The sequence below is a fragment of the Diachasmimorpha longicaudata genome, chromosome 12 (assembly GCF_034640455.1).
Source record: "Diachasmimorpha longicaudata isolate KC_UGA_2023 chromosome 12, iyDiaLong2, whole genome shotgun sequence".
Classification (NCBI taxonomy): Eukaryota; Metazoa; Arthropoda; class Insecta; order Hymenoptera; family Braconidae; genus Diachasmimorpha; species Diachasmimorpha longicaudata.
Window position 1 is genome coordinate 6,482,039 of NC_087236.1, and position 21,293 is coordinate 6,503,331.

The 21,293-nt window shown below is 45.4% G+C and overlaps 4 protein-coding genes across 7 annotated transcripts; 2 read left to right on the forward strand and 2 right to left on the reverse strand.

Annotated features, from left to right (window-relative positions):
• Positions 1-93: 93 nt before the first annotated feature.
• On the reverse strand, positions 94-5,941 carry LOC135167889 (uncharacterized). Of its 3 annotated transcripts, none has more exons than XM_064131547.1 (5): positions 5,901-5,941; positions 2,536-5,219; positions 1,878-2,156; positions 1,210-1,790; positions 94-1,101 (listed from the first exon to the last, which is right to left on the reverse strand). In XM_064131547.1, exons 1-5 carry the CDS (start codon positions 5,924-5,926, stop codon positions 583-585), a joined length of 4,089 nt encoding a protein of 1,362 aa, XP_063987617.1. In that variant the 5' UTR covers positions 5,927-5,941; the 3' UTR covers positions 94-582. The 3 variants fall into 3 exon arrangements, with proteins under 3 accessions (XP_063987617.1, XP_063987618.1, XP_063987620.1); XM_064131548.1 differs by lacking the exon at positions 5,901-5,941 and adding an exon at positions 5,553-5,849; XM_064131550.1 differs by lacking the exon at positions 5,901-5,941 and adding an exon at positions 5,553-5,849 and having other exon boundaries at positions 2,536-5,232.
• A 189-nt stretch (positions 5,942-6,130) lies between these two features.
• On the forward strand, positions 6,131-8,306 carry LOC135167907 (cell death-inducing p53-target protein 1). The gene is made up of 4 exons (XM_064131586.1): positions 6,131-6,290; positions 7,010-7,140; positions 7,221-7,377; positions 7,519-8,306. Exons 2-4 carry the CDS (start codon positions 7,023-7,025, stop codon positions 7,622-7,624), a joined length of 381 nt encoding a protein of 126 aa, XP_063987656.1. The 5' UTR covers positions 6,131-6,290; positions 7,010-7,022; the 3' UTR covers positions 7,625-8,306.
• Positions 8,307-8,450: 144 nt separating this feature from the next.
• Positions 8,451-12,081, forward strand: LOC135167896 (pyruvate dehydrogenase phosphatase regulatory subunit, mitochondrial). 2 transcript variants are annotated; one of them, XM_064131566.1, is made up of 3 exons: positions 8,451-8,679; positions 8,751-9,231; positions 9,354-12,081. In XM_064131566.1, exons 2-3 carry the CDS (start codon positions 8,789-8,791, stop codon positions 11,578-11,580), a joined length of 2,670 nt encoding a protein of 889 aa, XP_063987636.1. In that variant the 5' UTR covers positions 8,451-8,679; positions 8,751-8,788; the 3' UTR covers positions 11,581-12,081. The 2 variants fall into 2 exon arrangements, with proteins under 2 accessions (XP_063987636.1, XP_063987637.1); XM_064131567.1 differs by having other exon boundaries at positions 8,768-9,231.
• Not1 lies at positions 11,850-21,196 on the reverse strand. Its single transcript, XM_064131546.1, has 4 exons — positions 20,438-21,196; positions 19,928-20,140; positions 12,731-19,542; positions 11,850-12,596 (listed from the first exon to the last, which is right to left on the reverse strand). Exons 1-4 carry the CDS (start codon positions 20,537-20,539, stop codon positions 12,518-12,520), a joined length of 7,206 nt encoding a protein of 2,401 aa, XP_063987616.1. The 5' UTR covers positions 20,540-21,196; the 3' UTR covers positions 11,850-12,517.
• Between the last annotated feature and the right edge of the window lie 97 nt (positions 21,197-21,293).

Consider the following 21,293-nt stretch of genomic DNA (forward strand, 5'->3'; position numbering starts at 1 on the left):
TTCCCCGGAATTTTTTCGCAGCTGCAGAAAGTTGTTTAAAAAAAATTTTGGTTGTGGATTTGGAGAGGAAATTTGGGTCATTTTCTTCAACCATTAATTATTAATTATTTAATTGTTTTTCATTCGACAAGACATGACAAATATTCTTCCGTTCCCTAGACTAGATTTTTCAAGACGAAAAAAATTAAAAATACCTTCAAACATTTCCCTCAACGGTATAACTCTTCGCACATCCTCTCGTGAGAGTCTTGGTTTTGCCTCCATAATAAACATAACCAAATATCTAAGACATTCAGAAAGAGCGAAGATCGAACGTGAACAATTGATAATAGGAATGTACACATTGCAGTCAAATTCATTGCATCCAATTCTCAAGGAAAAATTTTCGTCCTCAACGTTCCCTTACGCATGAAACGTCGCAATAAAAGTATTTTGATGTATCAAAATAAATGCTAACATTGATTGATACTAATATCATCAATCAAGTAGATTAATTTCTAAGCAGACGAAAAAACGCACACCTACATTTATAAAAAAAAATTTGAATTTATTTATGCCCTCTTCCACCGTCTATCCGAGATGCTAATTAATCTTCAGGACCTCTCTCACACTGTCACAGCTAGTGACAAAGTCAAAAGCACTGTTGTAGTCCAGAATGACATTCTTCAATGCCTGAAGTCTCGTCATGTAGCTCTGATGAATCTTAGTTCCCTTTCTTTTGTATCGAACTGCGGTTAATAACTTGCCAAGGGTATAGTGTAGCCATAGTACGTTGGTGACGGGTTCAAAGGCCTGCCAGTTGTTCTCCACCTGTTCCCTCATCAATCTGTATATCTCAAATTGGTACTCACCAACTGCTGTAAAGAGGGAGGGATCGAGTGCCAGGTCGTTGAAGATGCAACAGCCCTCGTAGGACATCCGGGAGAGAGTGAAGTCAATTATGGCGACTCTGACACCCTGACAGGGGAATTTAATGTCGTCACCGTTTAATCTGTAATTTATTTCCTTCTCGTTTGTCCGGGAGATCAGGATATTTCCCCAGTGGAGATCTCGGTGTTCGAAGTCTAGGGATTTTTCGGCGACTGCGAGGGTCAGAGCAGTCTGGAATAATTTTAATTGGTGGGAGGAACATTGATTTAATGCTCAGACGAAATGAATATGAAAACGAATGGACAATCATTAAGTAATTTTTTAAAATGAATTCTTCACCTGAATAAACGACGAAAAAGCTTCACTGGCATTTTGAAAGACAAATCCTTCGAGATCCTTCCCTCCATCACCAAGTTCCAGAGCAATATACAACTGGTCCTCCTTAAACATACTGGGGCAATCGTTATCAGACTTCTTCTCCTCGTCGTACGCCTCCCACAGGTTCACCAGCTTCTCAGGATACTTGCCCTTGAGGCACCTGATATTCTTCACCTCCACGAAGCCGTCAGTTCTGTGGATCTCATTTGTCCTTAAGTCGTGCAACTCCTTAGCGATTACAATTTCTGACAATATCTCTTCGAACTTCTTCTGTGGCTCACCGTTCACGAGCTCTTTCCCCTCGATAGGGATTATCTTAATCACAGACTTCGCCCTGCCGTCGTCAAACAAGAATACTTCCCCATAAACGCCCTCACCGATTTTACGACAGTCGTTCAGGTATTCATCGCTGTAGATGAGAGAGAAGGAACAGCAGTCTGTCTGGTTACATCTGCTCAGGACAATATTTCTGGCTATAGTCAGGGGTTGGGGTACTCGTAGATCACTCCCTGAATTTCGAAGAGCGTAACTCGATTTTCTGACTGGTGGATTTAATATCAAATTCATTTGTTATTGTCCAGCTGATGAGTAATGAAAGGGAAAAAAGAAAAAATTATTAATAAACTCACCTGCCGTTGGCGCCAATGTTTTTCGATCACTGCTGGTGGAAATCCCATAGGCCTCGTGGAACGAAGACTCCTGAACTTTGTTGACGAGGTTACTCCTGCGGTCCGGTACGACGCGAATCGACACCCGGCGAATAAATCTCTTCGGACTTGTGGCTTGAGAGTTATCTCGATTCATGGACCATTTCCTCAGGGAATTTTCTGTGGAACTCCGAGATGCCCTGGAAGCGCGGACCTGGGCGCCGTCATTATCATTGCTGGATCTGCAGCTTTGTAAGCCGCCTGCATTGACAACAAAAATTCAGAGGCCTTCAATGGATTTTTCTTCGCAATTTTTAGTCAAGAAAATTTTTAGTACTAAGTATCGACCCATTGACTAGATGATTGGAGACCAGATTGCAGATTAACCTATTAGGGAATTTTCCACTCGTGGACACTCTTTTTTTTCCATTCTTAGTCGTCCCACTTCATGCAGAATTTGAAAATATATTTTTAAACAATATTCTTCACGATGAATTAATCTTTCAAAGCGTGATCTGAATTTTAGTTATTTTATTCAGTTATTTATTTATTTTGATTCATCAAATACCGATAGAATTGATTTTTTTTCATGTTTTACCCACATTGTCCCAAGTATGAAAAAAAATAATGGGCCCCCTACCTTGACTCTGCATATTCAGCACGCTGATGACACTCTGTCTCCAGTTCTTTCCCTTGCCAGCAGCGAGAGCCTCAATATCACCTCCCTTCTGAATATTATTAAGAATAGAGAGTGACCTAGCCCAGGATTTCCCCGGTTTCAAGAAGACCGACTTCATGCCACCACTGGTATCCCCATCATTCCCCAGGGCCTTTTTCTGAGTTGCTTCAGTGCCTTCAGTGCTTGTCTTCTCCTCCTCCTCAGAGACGACCGACATCCTCTTGTTATCATTCTCCGAAATCACAGCCAGTCGACTTTCCCGAGTTCGATACCTGCTGCGTCTGTCCGTGATGTTGACTCCATCACTTAACCGGGTCAGAAGAACGTTGGGCAACTGTATCTTCGCCATCGTCAGTTGTCGCTCCTTCAAGGCATCGACCACCTCCTTGTCTTCCTCCATCTCTTCGTTCGAGGCAGCATCAGACGACTCAGCTCCTGACATTGTCTTACCGCGTTTCCCATTATCACCTGGGGCCTGTGTTGATGGGCCTGAAGACAACAGGGATGAGGCATCAGCCTCGACTTCCTGAACCTGGCTTTCCTCACCTGTGATTGAGAACAAATGAGAGGAAATGTCGGTTCCCACTTCCTGGAGCTCTGTCTCTTCTCCTGGGGGATCAGGACACAAGCGAGAAGACGAGGCAGAGTTCAACCTCTCAACATCACACGAATCTTGGTTCTCCTCGTCGTTACTATCCTCAAACATTAGTGGGGACATACTCCCGGAGGACGACGTGTCCACTGTCCTTCCTTCAGCCTTTACATCGTTCTCGTCAGCAGAAAGACGAGAAGAAATTTCTATCGTTGAAATCGTATCGACCGGATCTCCCCTGGCTTTACGAGGAGACCTTCTACTCGGAGGCTCTCCTTGAGATTCTTCAGGATCACTCAATTCCACTCTCGTTCTTCTGTCCATGCTCTCCTCCGTATTCTGCGTTGAAGAAAACAGCTGCCTCTCAATAATTTGCTTGAGAGAGTCATCAGTGATTCTTGTCCGGACTATTTTTGGTGGAGATAATGGGACAGGCCTCTGACGTAGCTGAGCTTCCACCTCTTTTTCTCCATTCTCCTCTTCCTGATTTTTTCGGGTATTTGAGCCCGAAGGGGACATGGGAATGGGGGACAAGTGCAAGCCGGCTCCCTTCTGCCTGATCCTGGACATCAAAGGGGTGCTACTCCAGAGGCTCTGATTTATAGCAGAATTCTTGGACTTTCCCAGGGTCTCGTGAAGCTCGAGGACTACGGAACACTTATTGAGGACTAACTTTGGCGAACCAGTACGCCCATCTTTTCCTCCTCTATTTTTTTCCATCACAGGTGACTGGGGTTGATCCTTCTCCAGGTGATTCTCCCCAGTTTCATTTGTTGATGTACTGTCATCAGTGGAAAATAAGCTCCGTGACTGAAGCAACTCCTCCACAGATTGAGATAATCTTTCTGAAGACGGAATTTCTGATTTTTCGAGGGCTTCGCCATTCTCTAGAGGATGGGAAGTTCCTGGATCGTCTACCTGGAGACTCTCTCGATGAATCCCATTCATGAGCTCTCCATTTTCTGGTAATGAACTGACCGGTTCGGTGGTAGAGTCCAGTGAGCTATTGTTATTATCAGAGGATTTTTCCCGGATAATATCCCTCAGGTTCAGCCGGTGGAGACTCACCCAGCAGTCGTTAATTGGGCTAGTTGGAGACGACAGAGGAGACTTCCCATATCCCTGTACGCTCTTCCTCTTCAGGGATAATTCCTCAAGTCTGTTGTTTCTCACTGGAGTACTGGGTGAATTCAGATGGGTCTTGATTACTGCTGGAACGGTTTTTCTTATTGGTTCGGTTGAGTCGAGCCTCTCGATGCTGCTGTCGTCTAGACTTCTCCCTGTAATCTCAATGACTGAAGAATTCTCCTGCTGAAGGTTGGAGGAGTCCAGATGAACCTGGGGGAATGCCGCATCAGTTTCTGATGATTGATCTTCTGAAAGTGCTCGACTACTCAGTCCATTTGTTGTTCGGGTGGGAAAAGTGCGGGGAGAGGTCCTTCTTATCATTTCTCTGGAAGACTGCGTCTTTTTCTCCTCATCTTGATCCCTCACTTCATTTTCTTTGTCTTCATTCTGTGATTTTCCCAGAGATTCCAGTGATGAGGTCAGTGACGACGTCTTCCTGATTCTCTTTTCCATCTCTCGATCGCTGTCGGCAACCCCATCGTCGTCATTTCCTCTTCTGTTCCTCCTTAATCCCTTATTCGTGGGAGGTTTTTGGGGATTCCCATTGACTTTTGGGACACTTGCAGTGGTTTTCCTCTTCTTGCCTCGCTTAGGTGGAGCACGGCCCCGGGATTGGGGGATGGGAATGACTTCTAGTTCACTGGTGTCGGAGCTACTGGAGGAGCTGTAAAAAACGGCTGAATTCCCCTGTTGAGGGTCCACCGCGGGCTTCACTGGCTTCGCTGTTTTTCTCAGTCGGTCGAAGGTGTCGTCGAGGGGTCCATCCTTGTTGTCAACGTTCTCGTCGCTTTCTGAATCTGAGAAAATCGCTGCGGAGGGAATTATGGAGCTGGCTGTCACGGATCTTCTCAGGTAGGTTTTTGGCTGTTTCGGAGGGTTCCTCAAGTAGGTTTTCATCGGCTTCTGGTACATTTTGATCGCAGCTCTGCAGAATTATACTGCCGCATAAATCATTTGGAATTTATTGCATAAATGGTAGTTTTATCCCAGAGAAGGGTGCGGTAAAATTGATTTTCGACGCAAATAAGGTCTATTGATATTCATAGAAAAGGAGGTCTACTCAAAAATTAATTACTCAATCAATAATCGAATGATTTGTTGAAATCAAAGAGACGTTTCATTTGTCTTGGAATTGAACATTCTTAAGAAAAACGTCAAGTGACCATTTTTCCCCACCACAGATGGGAAAGTGGCGGGATCGGTCCTGATAGGCTTGTCAAAAGATAGTACTTTAATTCCTAAAGTTTTGGATTTTTACCTGGTGCTTCACTAAAACTATGGGTAATAAATAAAAACATTGATATTCAGCACATCACGTCAGTACATTTAAGACAACAAATACAATCAACTAGACAACAACTGGGCTTAGCCGGATTTGAGGTTATGTATACAAAATAATCCACTCTGCCATCTGGTGGATGGCGGGGAATGAACCCATTGAAGGGAATATTCAAAGACAATAGAAACTTCATTAGCAGGACATGGTGGCCGCTGGAGAAGGTGTCAACTGACATTTTTCACGCTTTTCTGAGCCATAAATCCCCTCGACTCCTTCGCAAGAGCTCTTGCTCAGTTACATTCAAGTTATTTATTTATTTATTCTCACTTTGTGCCTCTTTTTTGGGGACTCATGTTTTGGATTTTTGGTGTTTCACAATTGCGTTTTTTGGGGAGCGTTTTCTCCAGCTCTTGACCCAGAATAATTAGCGCTTATCTTTCTAATCCATTCCTAAACCACTCTCACTTCTTTATGCGTAATCCGAAGATTACCGAGCCCCTCCGGGGCCGCGCGAAGTCAAGATTAGGATTGACTTTCTTTGACGCGTGCCCCATGCGGAGGTTGAGCACAACGCAGAACAAAGTTTTGTGTATTTTTGTGAGATTATTGCATGCGCACACTACTACTCTCGCGTCAGTGGTCAGCATTTCCAAGACATTTATATCTAATTGACGAGAATTTCGGATATCGTGGATACATCGACCCTGTATACATCAGGTAAGTCCTCGACCTTCACATATATCCTACCTGGGTGACGTCGATAATTCTGTGTTTACTACTATAAATAGGTAATGGTTCATGCTGGTCAAATTTACTGCCCATGGCGATTCCCAGGAGGAGGGGTTCATTCATATGGAATTTTTTATTTCGTAATTAGGGCGTGGGTATTTACGGAAATCACGTCACTTTTCATTTAGAATGTAGACCAATTAACCACATCTTGGGTGTAAAAAAAATCTTGGACCTGGATTTTTTTGGAGATTGTAGATTCAGAAATACTTGCGAGAAGTTTATTCAAATGTTAATGTGTTTATTATGCAGGAGCCTGTTGTCAGTGTTTATCTTACGGTTTTGATCATTGAGAATGCTTTGGTGGTATGAGATGCCCGCCTCCTCGGCGGTTTCCAGTCTCATTCAGCTGATAATTACGAATTCAATCGATATTTTATCCAAGAGAGGATATTTACAGAATGGGATTTCCCCCATGATGATTCCATTTTTGTATGAATTTTTTGGTGATAATGGAGGAATGAGAGAAAATGAAATAGAATAATTGAACAGTATGAACGCAAATGGTGGAGCTGACCTTCAAATTGGAGTTGGGGGAACTGAGAAGTCATTCATTTATTTAAGAGACATTCTCAGCTCATTTTCGTGGGATGTAATAAGTAATGATGTGATTAATGATGAAGATAATGAATAATTTATCATTTTAGTTAATTCATCATCATGTACAAAAATGGACCACCCCCTTGCTATGATCAGCCTCCACCAACCGCACCACCTAGTTACTTTCAGAGTGTAGGAGGTGTCCCACCCGCCAGTCCATATACTGCAGCACCAACATGTAATTATTCCCATTTTTCTCATCAGCGAGACTTAATGAAGTGCATGTGTGCACCCTGATCTGAGTTTATATTTTACCAGATGCTCGGGGACCTCCGATTGTCACCACAATAGTGCCACTAGGCTCTGGACCTACTCACACTATTTGTCCTCACTGTGGTGTTGAGATTGAAACAGATACTAAGTCAGAGCCTGGGATGATTGCATATGTTTCTGGTGCTGTTATAGCATTACTCGGGTATGCAATCATGTCGTATAAATTATCTGTTATTATAAGGGGAGTTGGTCCGGAGATTGAATTGATGGGGAATTAATTGACCTGGGAAACAGGACACTCTCGTTAACAGACAATTTTTCTATTTTTTTTGTAATGTTCCAGATGTTTCTTTGGATGCTGTCTGATCCCCTGTTGTATTGATGAATGCATGGACATTCACCACACGTGTCCCAACTGCAAAATATATCTCGGAAAGCACGCGAGATAGGCCAATCTCCCACCCCAAAAATTATCAGCACAATTGAAGGACAAAACAAGAACACTATCACTGTAGTATCTACAGACTTAAGACTTTCAATAATTATGTTGACACGAATACGAATCTCAACTGCAAAAAATTGTGCACTGTCTTTAAACACAAATTGATTTAAGATGAATGTGTAACGAATGAAATAATTTAATTGCCAGGTAATTGATTATGTCAATGGCATCTCTAATGGAGGATATTTAAAAGAAAATAATGCAGCTATTTTACTACGATTTTAATGTTTTTTTGAGCACGTTTGAACGAAAAATATTCAAAAGGACGGTAACAGAAACCCTTTTGGTTGTCGAAATAATATATTCCTATTTTTTCGAGGAGCATTAACAGTCTCAGTGGCCACAAGATAGTTAATTAGGGAAAAACTGTGCCTTTGTCACTAGACGAAATACAATCTCATCAGCAGGGAATTCTGAAAGAATATTTTTTATTCCTTTTGCTTTGAGGATCGAGTGCCTTTAATGATAAGGTTTTGGAGGATTGGAAAATTACGTGATCACTTTGATCTCTATTTTCACAATGTGGATTTAATAAAATTGCTTTTAATAATGTATTAACTCGAGCAAATGTATTTATACTGACTTTCAGATTTATGGAACGTAATAAATAAAATTATCGAATGTGTCAATGGTTCAGTATTTTTTTTCCTTCCTCATTTCTTTAAAAGGATAAAATGCTTTCGTCCATTTCCTGGCGATGGTCATCAGAAAAAATCTACCTCTTTCCCTCAAATTTTTCTCACAGTTCTGATAATGCCTGACCTGCACAAGACAATGAGTGTTACGTGTGGGCTCCAACATGGTTCCTCTAACCGAAACCCTAGAGTACATACAGACCACCCCAACCTCGTCGCATTTTCTCTCAGTGAATTTTCCAAATTCTCCCTTCCCCCCATTGCTTTCTACTTTCAAGTGTCCACTTTATCCAGCGACAATAATCAAGTCCGAAGTATGGGATATGATTTATCGTTGATGTGATACACGTAATGACTAACCTCAAAGGTGAGTTGGAGAAACTTTCCCCGTACAATAGCACGTCAAATCAGTTTCCAATGACCATTCCACTCTGCCAGAATTACATTGCCTCCAGGTATTGAAATAAATTGTCAAAATGTGGAGGTCTGTTCGCCTGGAGAAGCTTTCCCTCCCCTGGGGATTCATCAAATCCCCTCGTCCCCTATTCGCCGCCAAATGCAGAACCATTACATCAACAAGTGATCCTCCACTTCCTGAAGATGCTCAAGTGGTGATCTGTGGGGGTGGAATCATGGGGGCAGCTGTAGCTTATCACCTGGCTGTGATGGGATGGGGTTCACGGACGATCATACTGGAGAGTGGACGAATGGGTGCGGGTACCACTTGGCATGCATCTGGTCTCGTTGGGGCATTCAAACCGAGTCTGGCACAAGTTAAATTAACTCAGGACAGTATTTCTCTTTATAAGGAGCTCGAGGGCAAGGGTCTCCCCATTGGCTGGAAGCAGTGTGGAAGCCTGTCCTTGGCTAGGACGAGGGACAGGATGACGGCGTTCAGGAGGATGAAGGCCCAGTCTGTGTAAGTGAAATTATCAGATATTTCTGTCATTCTTTTTCATAAATGAATGTGAGTTCATTCAGCTCCCCAACTTGCCGACTACTTCCCGAACTCCCAAGATGATCAAGTCTCCTCTCCAACAGCTCCAGAGACATAGAATGTCACCTAGTAACTCCCAAAGAGGCTCAGGAATTGTGTCCCCTAATTCAAGTGGAGGATCTTGTCGGTGGAATTTGGATTCCCGCCGATGGAGTCGCAGACCCCTACCAAACCTGCTTGACATTGATCAAGGAAGCGCAGAGACAAGGGGTCCAGGTATTCGAAAATTGTCGCATCACCAGAGTTGACACCAAAGATGGAAAAGCTCGGGGGGTGGAAACGGCCAGAGGAAGAGTAAATTGCGAACATTTCGTCAACTGTGCAGGATTTTGGGCTAGGAACGTTGGAAAATTGAGTGCACCTCATGTCAAAGTACCCCTCCACCCAGTGGAACATTATTACCTCCACACCAAGCCTGTTCCTGGCCTGGATCCAATGACTCCTGTAATTCGTGACGTGGACGGTTATGTGTACTTCCGTGAGAACAGCGGGAGGATTCTAGCTGGAGGTTTTGAGCCAATGGCCAAACCCGCCTTCGAGGACGGAAAAATACCCGAGAACATTGCGGAGAGAGTCCTGCCGGAGGACTGGGACCACTTCCATGTGCTGTTGGAGCAGATTCTCCATAGGGTACCAGCCCTAGGGGACGTCCAGCTAGAGAGGCTGTGCAATTGCCCCGAGGCCTTTTCCCCTGATTGCAAGTGGATCGTTGGAGAGGCACCCGAAATCCGGAATTATTACGTCGCCGCTGGAATGAAGACGATAGGAGTATCAGCAGCAGGTGGTGTGGGCCGTGCAACAGCTGAGCTCATAATAAATGGCTCAACGTCCCTGGACATGTACGAGATAGACGTGTCCCGCTTCCTGGGCCTTCACAACAATCGAAAGTTCCTCAGGGATCGAGTGAGAGAGGTTCCTAGCACTCACTACGCCCTGCAGTACCCACACATGGAGTTCAAGACCGGGAGGAATCTCAGGATGTCACCGATCTACTCGAAGCTCAAGGAGGCTGGAGGTGTCTTTGGTCAGGTGATGGGATACGAGAGGCCCTCCTGGTTCCAACGAGACGAGAACAACATGGACCCATTTGATGGCCAACAGACCTACAAAATAGCCCACACCAACACCTTCGGCAAGCCCCCCTGGTTCGACCCAGTGGGCAAGGAGTACGCAGCCTGCAGAGAAACCATAGGCCTCAGCGACTACTCCTCCTTCACGAAGCTAGACCTGTGGTCCAACGGAGAGGAAGTGGTGAATCTTCTTCAGTACCTCTGCTCTAACGACGTTGACGTACCAGTGGGGAGTATCATTCACACTGGTATGCAAAATCATCGTGGAGGCTACGAGAACGACTGCAGTTTGGCCAGGATATCCCACAATCACTACATGATGATTGCTCCAACGATCCAGCAGACTCGTTGCAAGCACTGGATCAGTCGTCATCTTCCAGCCGACGGGTCAGTGACCTTTTCAGACGTCACGTCAGCGTACACTGCCATCTGCATCATGGGCCCGGCAACAAGGTCACTCCTCACTGAACTCACTGACGACGACCTCAGCCCCAAGAGCTTTCCCTTCTTCACGTTCAAGGAGCTTGACGTGGGGCTAGCGAACGGCGTCAGGACGATGAACCTGACGCATACTGGGGAGTTGGGATACGTTCTTTATATTCCAAACGAGTTCGCTCTCCACATTTACTCCAGACTGGTCGAAGCAGGTGCCAAATACGGAATAAAGCATGCGGGTTATTACGCAACACGAGGCCTGAGAGTTGAGAAATTCTACGCCTTCTGGGGCCAGGATCTGGACACCTTCACGACACCCCTGGAGTGTGGAAGATCCTGGCGTGTTAAATTCGATAAAGACATTGATTTCATCGGTCGTGATGCACTGATCAGGCAGCGAGAGGAGGGTGTCACTCGGAAGTATGTGCAGCTACTCCTCAATGACCACGACCCTGACTTTGACACCTGGTGCTGGGGGGGCGAGCCCATCTACAGGAACGGCAAGTACTGCGGCATGACCACTACCACCGGCTATGGCTACACCTTCAGAACGCAAGTTTGTCTGGGATTTGTTCAGAATCTGGACGACAGAGGAAGAACCCAGGAGGTGACGAATGAGTATGTACTCTCTGGGGATTATGAGGTTGACGTGGCTGGGATCAAGTACCATGCTAAGTGCAATCTTCACAGTCCAAATTTACCGACCAAATTCCCAGATACCGAACGAGACTCTTATCACGCAACGAGGGATAACTTGAATGCTTGATTGAGAGAAATAACATTATTAAATATTCAGATATAATCTCTCCAGTTTGACACCTCTACTATTAATCAGGAAGTAATCAAATGTTTATAACAAACGTCTTTGAATTCAAGGGAAGTTTTACTGTTGTTTCTTCGTATTTAAAATCATCAAAATAGTCGTCTAGTCGTCTTCCCTAGACTTCAAAAAGTTTCAAATAAACCAAATGTCAATAATAAAATAAAAAAAGACTCCTCCGGGAAAAACCTTGCGACGAATCTGCGATCAACGAATCTTAGTAAATTGTGCAGTTTATTGCTAGGTAAATACAATAATGGAATATTCTCCAGGAACTAATGTAAGAGAGGAAAAAATAATATTTTATAACTAACAATGTAAACTCTATTGAACACCATTGTCTTTGTCATTTATACATCACTGTAACGAATAATCTTCGTGGAGATGAGTATTGTCAACTATAATTTTGTGATATTTTGTACTCAAATATATTTGCGATAGAAAAGCCCCTCGCTTACTCAGAATTTTCATAAATCGCCACTCCCTCCAAGGACACGATTCTACCACAAATTCGTAGTACATCAGCCCATGCTTTCGATTTTCAAACTCCTTTGTACAGTTTACAGAGACATTTTTATTAAAATATTAACATATCAATAGTATCATTATCTTAATCACCCAATTAATCATCATGATAATAAACTGGTGTTACCCTAATAGTATTATTATGATTCATCATTCCTTAGAAATAGAATCGGATCATTAAACCAGAGGAAAAAAAATATTGAATATATCTCAAATTTCCCCCTCAGAAAGTATAGTACACCTAATGATTAATTCTTTTTACATGTGATTAATTAATTATGTACGATATTTTACTGTACATTAAAGAAAATAATTGATTAAAGATAAATGGATATATAACTAATGTAAAGATTTCTTATCACTCGGGCATTTCTGGCTCTGGAGTTGGCTGAACTTGTTTCTGCACCATGCAGGATCTCGCCACTGATTCGAATAGCCTAAAAAATGAAAAAGTTGATTGAACAATTAAAAATCAGCGGATTTAGGACATTCTGAGAACAATTTCTGTTCTGAAAGGTTTTTTATAAATTCATAAATTATGGATTTCGATTATGGATTATGGAAGACTTACTTTTCGATTTCTGGTGCACAATGAACGAACTCATGATCCCAGAACTTGTAGTTCCTATTCTTGATGAGTTCGATGAAAGTAATAAGCAGTCCCCAGGGATGTGGTCTATTCACAATGAGTCTCTCTAACAGAACCCTGGTAATCTGCTCCTGGATAGCCTCAGTATTGGCCTCAGCGAACAAATACAGGAGAGTGCAACTGAAGTAATGTGTGTGACTATTAGGATACCTGAGCTGATTGGCAATAGCATTTAAAAATAGATATCTCCCTTCGGTATCCAAATCAACAGCAAGATTCTGGAAAATATCCATATGCGCAGAATGTGCAATGGTGGACATGTTCGGTGTGTGTCCCTTGTTCCTGATGAAGGCAATTGCCTGAGTCCCCACATACAGGACGAGAGCATTCATCAACAGAATATTGTATCTCATGCCAGGCTCCTGAGACACCTGGAGATTGCTCCTCAGCTCAGATAGGAACGTGACAGGGGCCCTGGCCTTGAGATAAGAATCCAATTCCTTCTTGAAACTCAGGGGCTGAATCATAGATGCAAAATTCGTTAGCACTCTGGGTGCATGAGCAATCTCCTGCAGCATATCGACCTTAAGATTGGGTGTGAATGGGTCGGGCAGTCTCATGTTCCTGGGAAAAGCGCTGAGTATGAGGTTCCTCATCTGGATGCAGTTCGGGGGAATGACATCGCAGAATCCGTAATGATAATCGCAGAGGAACTCTGGAAAATCGTGAAGCAGCACCAGGAGAACTCTCAATGTACCCTTATAGAGAAGAGTCACAGGTTTAGCGAGCTCAGCGTTCCTCAGGTAGGGAGCGAGATATCTGAACAGATCGATGAGCAACTGGGCATAGGGGCCCCAACCCTTCTGCTGGGGTGTTATCGCCAGCATACGTCCGATGAAGACCCTGTGGGAGACCAACTCCAGCCAAGCGTAGCAGAAGCCCGGTGCCTTGGCAGGTCTCAGGATGTGGAGAGTGTGACAGTAGGCTGTCAACACCTGGAAATTCACTGCCTCGAGGACAGGCTCAGGTGCGCACAGCTCCAGGAACAGCATGATAAAGACTCTGTGATAAGGCAGCTGCTGGAACTCATTACCTCGAAGCTCGTGGTCCTGAAGGAGAACTCCAGCGACGATGCCCAGGACTTTGTTAAGGAGATTGATCTTAGTGTGTGTGTTGGTGGTATCCCCTGAGTGCTTCACAAGAAGAGCGACGAGACGAACGAAGGCATCGAGTGTATGGAAACATTTGGCTCTTATCACTGACGGCGCTGCATTAGTCTCAGAAAGCGCTCGATAGCACAGATCCACACACATCTGAGTGCTGAGCTTGAAGAATCTCGTGATGAGATCGTCGGTCTTGAGGATCCCGTGAATGTTCATCTGGTGGACGAATATGCCGAAGGCCTTGGTGGGATCACGAGCATGAGTTGGGCTATGATGCATCGTAACCCACTCCCTCAGGAGATACTCTGTCTTCTCCATGAGACCTGGTGGATCATCGAAGTCTCTGGTTCGAACTTGATGAATGCCGGAGTGAATGTGAGCTGTTGGCCCAGCTGGCGGACGATCCGCCAAGATCCCGAGATCCTGGTTGGCTCGAAGGGCCTCGATGAGACTCGTTAATCTGAAGAGGGAGATACCTTCTGGTGGTGCTCTGTGCTGGGTCATTCGTACTAGGATTTCGATCGTATTGTACAGGTCAGACTCGGTTACGTGGGTTGTCTGACGCTCATCGATTAGGTACATCTGTACCAGCTGCATTGCAAAAGCCGTCGCCATGACACTCCCTGCATCCATCGTTTGGGCCAAGGCTATGTCGAATTGGGCAAAGTTGACGAGGTGGGATCGTATTAGGCAGTCGACTGCTTCAAAATTGTATCTGAATTCATCTCTGCACTCGGTCAAGAACCTCGTCGAATGTTTGTTTGTCCACTGCATCCCATAAGCCCTCTGATCCTGAAGGCACTTGAGGATCCTAAGATGCACCTCCCGATACCTCAGGATGATCTCCGTATCTATGACACCACTGGAGATGGTGGGGCCATCCAGAAGTCCCTCAACACTCTTCTTCAGTAGAGACATTGCAGCCCCGGCGTCCCTTGACCTTCTCGTGAGGATGATGGACTCAAGAAGATTGTGTAGAGCTGCATGCTGAGGTGGTGGTGCTGCTGGACCCATGGTACCAATCAGCAGCTCCACCTCACCCGCGAGTTTCTCCAGCATCGATCCAATCTCGTCATTGTTAACAGCTGCGTAGACAGCCACTTGTTGAGGAGTGGCAATAGCAACTCCTGGATTATTCGGGAATGAAGTCTGCACTGTCGGTTCATTTATCGGTTTGGGTATAAACAGGGCCTGAGTTTCTCTTTCCGAGAGCGGCAGGAATCCTGGAATGTTCCTGGCGAACTCCTCGTAGACGGCCATCTGCTGTGGAGTGACTCCCCCCGTCTTCAGTCTGATCTGTTCCGGGATTCTCTCAGCTTGATACTTGACCAGAGGATCGACGTATCTCCTCCCTTCCTGTCTAGCGAGTTTCCTGAGCTCCATCTCGTTCAGCAATCTCTTATCCATCTCTGGCATTGCCTTCTCGATAGCTGTCTTCTGAACGAAAGCACAGGCCAGTTCCATGTTGTCCGCTGCAACGACATTAGCTGCTTGCTCAGCTACCTCCTTCTGCTGAGGTGTTGAACCCACCATTGCTGCCAAAAAAGCATTCTTCAGGTTCGTACTGATGGATGCAAGTAACTGATCTCTACAGGTAATCATCGTCATTCCAGCTGTCAAGTTTCTCACCATGTGCCTGGCTGCTGAGCGCATTCTGACTTCTTCAGAGTCGAGAGCAAAGTCTTTCCGAACAATTTGTTCGCTTGTGGTGAGAGCTATCTTGATGGAGCGGTCGACCACCGGATGAATCCATTCTTGAATGGCTCGTTCAATAGCCGGTCTAATAAACTGCTTGAGATGTGGATGAGCCTGGAAAAGGGATAGCTGATTGTTGACCGTTATGTGCTGAGCTATGCTGGAAATATTGGTGACACTGATATCCATGTAGTTGAAGCGAGGCTCTGGTGGGCCAATGGGCAACGATGGAGTGGTGTTGGCAGGCTGTGGAGGCTGTGGAATAATATTTCCTGGGGCTGTTGTCCCCACCAGGTCCTCCATGGTCGACTGGGGTGCCTGCTGGTTCGACGTAGCTTCTGATTTTTTATTCGGTTGGGACAATTGGTATTCCAGATTTCTCAGCTTCTCAGGATCCTTCAGGTACACCGCTGGCTTGAGCTCAGCAACGTCTATACTCAAATTCTTGCACAAAACTTCGATCTCGAATTTCAAGTTAAGCTTGAGATCGGGCTCCTGGTGGAGTTCAGCTAGGACATTCATTATCGCCATTGTCCAGGGATTGGGGGGTCTGAAGACTCGACTTTTGGCACAGCTCTCGAGAACTTTAGCGACGAATGGAACAACATAGAGGAGCTCCTGCTGGCCCTTGTGATACGCCTCAACGAGGAGGCTCTTAAGGTCGATATCAATTTGCAAAATCGGTTTGTTTCGTCCCAGGGTCAGCATTCCCAGCCAATGTCCCAGATTCTTCAGCAACGAACGGTCCGAGAAATTAGCAATTCCCTTGTCACTCCTCAGCAACACTTTGATGTTCCTGAAGGTCTCCCTGGTGACCATCTTGTTGATCTCTGGAGCTTTCAGGCAATCCAAAAAGTTGGAGTACAGTGCATGAAAATTCAGCTCTATACTAGCTCGTTTCATGACAAGATACTGTGCCATCCAAGGCCAGTACTCCTCGGTAACGATTTCCTTTATCTCGTCACACTTCTGCTGAAGATTCAACTGACTAAGATTATTGAAGATGAAGGCTGTCTTGTCTTGTAGTGTCTCTGGAGGTGTCGTTATCTTCTCCTCCTTGTCAGTGGCAACCAGCAGAGTATCAATATTCGTGGCATTGGCGATGGAGGGTCTTGCTGACAGCGAAGTTGTAGCAGTCGTCGTGGACTTGACCTGAGTGACGCTCGTTGTGGCGGTTGTGGCTGCAATTGCCTTGTAGGTAGTTGTGGGTGGGGCCAGGATGGCAGCCAAGTTTTTCGGAAGAACTGCGCCCTGGGGTCTGTGGGGTGGCTCCTGCCCCTGAAGGCCGTACTCGATGTACTCGATCAGATGATCTGGGAACTCGTTGAAGTGCTGGATTGCCCGGACGTGCTCGCAGTAGGTCTGGTACTCCTTGAGTCTCCCCTTGAATCGATCCAGTGCAGCCACGCCGAAGTAGTACATTTTGCTGCCCTCGGGTTTCCTCAGGGCATCCAAAACGAACCGTAAGGCCAAACCGAGGGTCATGTAGGTGCTCACCAAGCCTCGTTCAATGATCCCACCGAATAATTCAGCTGTTATGTGCAACTCTTTGTCGGGATACTGAGGGAAGAATCTGTACTCCTCGAAGAGGTTTCTCAACATGCAGCTGAATACCTCACGCTCTCGCTTCGTACCAGTCTCTTGGAACTTCTTAAGCATATCAAGGACTTCATCGATGGACAACGTAGGATGTGGTGGATGATTGTAAATCCTCTGGAAGTAGCTATTGGCCTCGTCCTCAATCTCCTTGGACACGGTTTGCCCCATATCTGGGAAAAGACTGGACATAGACTCGATAAGTCTATTCTTCTCGATGGCAGAAGGGGGCACCAGACGAGCTAGGGCACCGATAGTGGAGGCCCCTGAGAGGACAGCTGGGCCCTGTGTGCCCACTGGGCCAGAGTGCAACTGAGAGGATATCGGAAGCATTGGGAATTGATTGGGTGAGGGGCCCATCAGTCTGGATGGAGAGCCTGGCGCTGAGACCAGGGGCCCAAGGGCTCCAGGAAGATTGAACGACGACGATGATGGGGCTATACCCATCGATGCCAGACTGGAGCTTATGTTGCCAATTGTATCCACTGGCTTCGATGAGAACAGAGGGTTCGTTAACTTCGGAGTATTGAAGGGATCCAGAGCTGGGTGACGAAGGACTCCGACTCCAGGTGGTGGAGGCCTGTTCATAGCGCCTTTTTGCAGCATTAGACTGCAGTTCTGGACCATTGTCATTATGGCTTCTGAACATTCGGGGGAGACGTTGGTTGCGCAACTTTGGAGGCACACTAAAATCGTTGTTATGGTTTCATGGGGCAGTTGACTAGCCTTTGGAAGGCTCGAATCTTCCTTTATGGTGTTCCCTGTTACCTGTGGGCACCTTCTCTGCAAGAACTTGACAGTGGCCGCCACAAAACACTCGCCATGATCACGAATTTTATCAGTCAACCATTTCTCAAGCTTCAGGTATTCCCTTCGTGACGCCAGACATGCCAGATCGATGACGAAGGAAAATGTTTGGGCATTCAGGAGGGTCGAGAGGGCTTTCAAATCCTGAGCCACATCCAGAATCCTGGATAACCTCGTCTGGTCGTGATCCCCCCTAAAGTACCACTCAGCCATCGAGTGCATGATTATAGTCTTGATCTTGGTGTTGTTGACGTGCCAGGCATGATGAAGAATCACCGCTGAATTGGGGTGATTACCCAGGAAGATTGGCATCAGGGTGCCTAGGAGCTCTTGCCTGAGAGCCGTCAGTGGAGGGCTTATCTGAAGTAGAGCGAGAACGAGGACATCAGGACAATTTTGAATGGGCCATTTGAATAGCTCCTGAACAGGACCGTAGAGTCCCCTCTCAGCCATATGCAGGAGTAGCTCAACGACATGCAAGGATCTCCAGGTCTGAGCCTCCTTGCTGTCCCCCTCAGGTGCTGACTTCAGAACGTCAACAGTCACAGAATGATAAGCATAATCAGCAAAGCAGAATATATCGGGATTCTTCAAGATCTGCTGAATCAAGGAGAATTGAGCCTCCACATTGTCCCAGTGTCTGTAGAACAGCTCCACTGGGAAGACATCCAGGGGATAGCCCTCATGTTGGAGACCAAGACGAAGACCTGTGATCAGAAGATTCAACCCCTGCCGATCTTTTATATGAAACTCCACGTGATCCAGTTTCACAATCACTTCATTCCACGAAAGGGTGGACTGTATGTCCTTCAGGGTTTGAATGAAGACCTCGATATTCCAGGTGGTAGGTCTGCTGCTGTCGGAGGATTTGTCTTTGCTGGAGTCTGTGTTGCTCGAGGTATTTCCCCAGAAAGCCTGAAGGCCTCCAGCATCATCGAGACCGGTGCAGGTGCGTGCCATGTGAGCCAGCACCCTTGCTGCCACCAATGGGGACATCTCCCGTATTCCCAGGTTGGCCAGAGCTCCTCGACACTCATCAACACTCGCCGTGAATCCATAGCCCAACTCCATTATCAATTCTACAAGTGAATTGTTGTCCATTTGGCTGCCCGCCATTACGAAGTTGTTGTGGATCTGGGGGATTTCCCCCTCGTCTGGATAGATGAGTGGTGCAAGCACCACTGGGACGACCTCCCGGGGAAAATCACGACGTAGGTTTTTCAAGAATTTCTGGAGGGAGTCGGGAGCGACGTTTAGGGAACTCTTTGGGTCGAGCGCCTGAGACAGAATCAGGTGGAGGACCTCAGGGGACGAGTCGTGGAGACCCTCCTCCTGCTGCTTGCTCGGGTTCTCCGAGTTTGTGTAGTTTTTTATCAACTCTGGCAACTGCTTACGGAGGTCTTCGAGCGCCAGCTGGCGGAGCTCCGAGGACGACGAGTGACGGAGAGTTAGGGCGAAAACCACGTTCTGGACCAGAGTGAGGTTCAACACTCGGCGCAGGTGGGGAAAAAATTTTGGCGATGGCGTTAGGGTCTGAAAACATTGTTTAACGTTTCCCTAGGTATTTATTTATTTTTTTCAGGCACCTCCAATTTTGAAAAATCTCAATAGAAATTTATTTCACTGGAGAAAAAGTCATTCAAACACTTGAATATCTTTAAAATGTGTTCGTTCCCTTGTAGTATTTCATCTCCCCCAGATTAATAACCAATAAAAATTATATTGTCGTCAATAAAATTCACCTGAGGAGAAATACACAACGCAAGATATTCCCCCAAATTTCCTTGTTATCAATGATTAAATATCCCCAACATTAAAGTTTAATCCTCAGATATACAAAGTCATTGCTTAAAAACATAAAAATTTCCTTCGTTTCCCCACAACAAACAGACAGAAACAAACAATGACGAAAACTTACCTTCTGCTGATGCAGCGGATGATCAACAGCGTAAGTGAGGTTAGATATGAGCAGTGGTTTCCCCAGCAGATTGTTGCACTCTTGTCTAAGAAGTTGCACTTGGTAATAATCCTTGGAGCTTGTGCTAGGAGGTTCGCCCGCCGAAAAGTCAACGTAAGAGAACAAACAGCGCAGCAAGTGTCTGTTCGCCTCAAGACCTTTCCAACGTACCAACTGGAATGGAGAAATTACTTTCGGTTTACGGAGTCCCGCCACAGCCCCCCAACTATGAAAATCTTAACTGGTCAACATCATCAAGCTCAATGATCCGATTTTCTCAAATGACATGTCATTTTAAGCTTTGAGTAAGAATATTAAGAATGACTGAAAAAAAATTGCATTCCACTCTGCCAATCTGGAGATATTGACATCTAAATTGGAGCAGCTTGCCCCTCCTGAGGGCATCCCCGTTCCCTAGGTCTCATTTATTCCGTGAAAAAATATTAATTAGAATAAATTACGGATACTTACGAATGTTATCTCCTCGGCACTGCCACGATAATTTTTCTTATTCAAATTAACAACCAAATAACTTATTTGTGACAAAGTAAAAGATAACGAGTCCAGGTTCATAGTTCCATGAATCCGACCTCGAAAGCTTCAAACGTATTTGAAGCTTTCTTCGGTATCCACGACTTGCCTCCCGGTATTCTCTCCTCTTCATAAGCATGAAAACTACATTTGCACAACTCTACGACCAACATCGGGATCAATATATTGTAATAATTGTTGATTTCTCGTCCAACAAATGGTCCAACGCCTTAACTCCACATCGCGAGCTTCTCGAAAAATCCTTAATTCTTCCGTTAACTTGGTGATTCAAGGGGCGATCGGGGAGGGAGGAAATAATGTTTTTTGAGGGATTGAATGCACCGTACGAGAAAAATTTATGCACTACTTGCAAGTCTTTTTATTCGCTGCAGACAAAAACGTTTTTTACGCGAGCACTCGGCAACACTCGGCCCAGCACGCGTTCATCCGTTTTTGATTGGGACGCTATTTTTTTCGTCCGATCGGTGATCACCAGGTTGTAGACCCGAATCAATCAGAGCTCTCAGTATTTTGGATTTTCAGATCAACAATGGGAAATTCATGGGGTTAGAACAGACTTTTCTGAGATTTCTTTGGGATTTTTTAATCTTTTTCCGTTGAAACACAGGAGAACACTGACACACGCACATAATGCGTCGCGTTGATGGGGCGAATATTACGGGCGAGTTTGCAATGGCCGTTGGACATACTTTTGTATCGACCTATTACCAATGGAGAAATTTTCGAGAACAATTGGGTTTTACCCAGTTTGAAATTTAGAATACATTCCGAAATT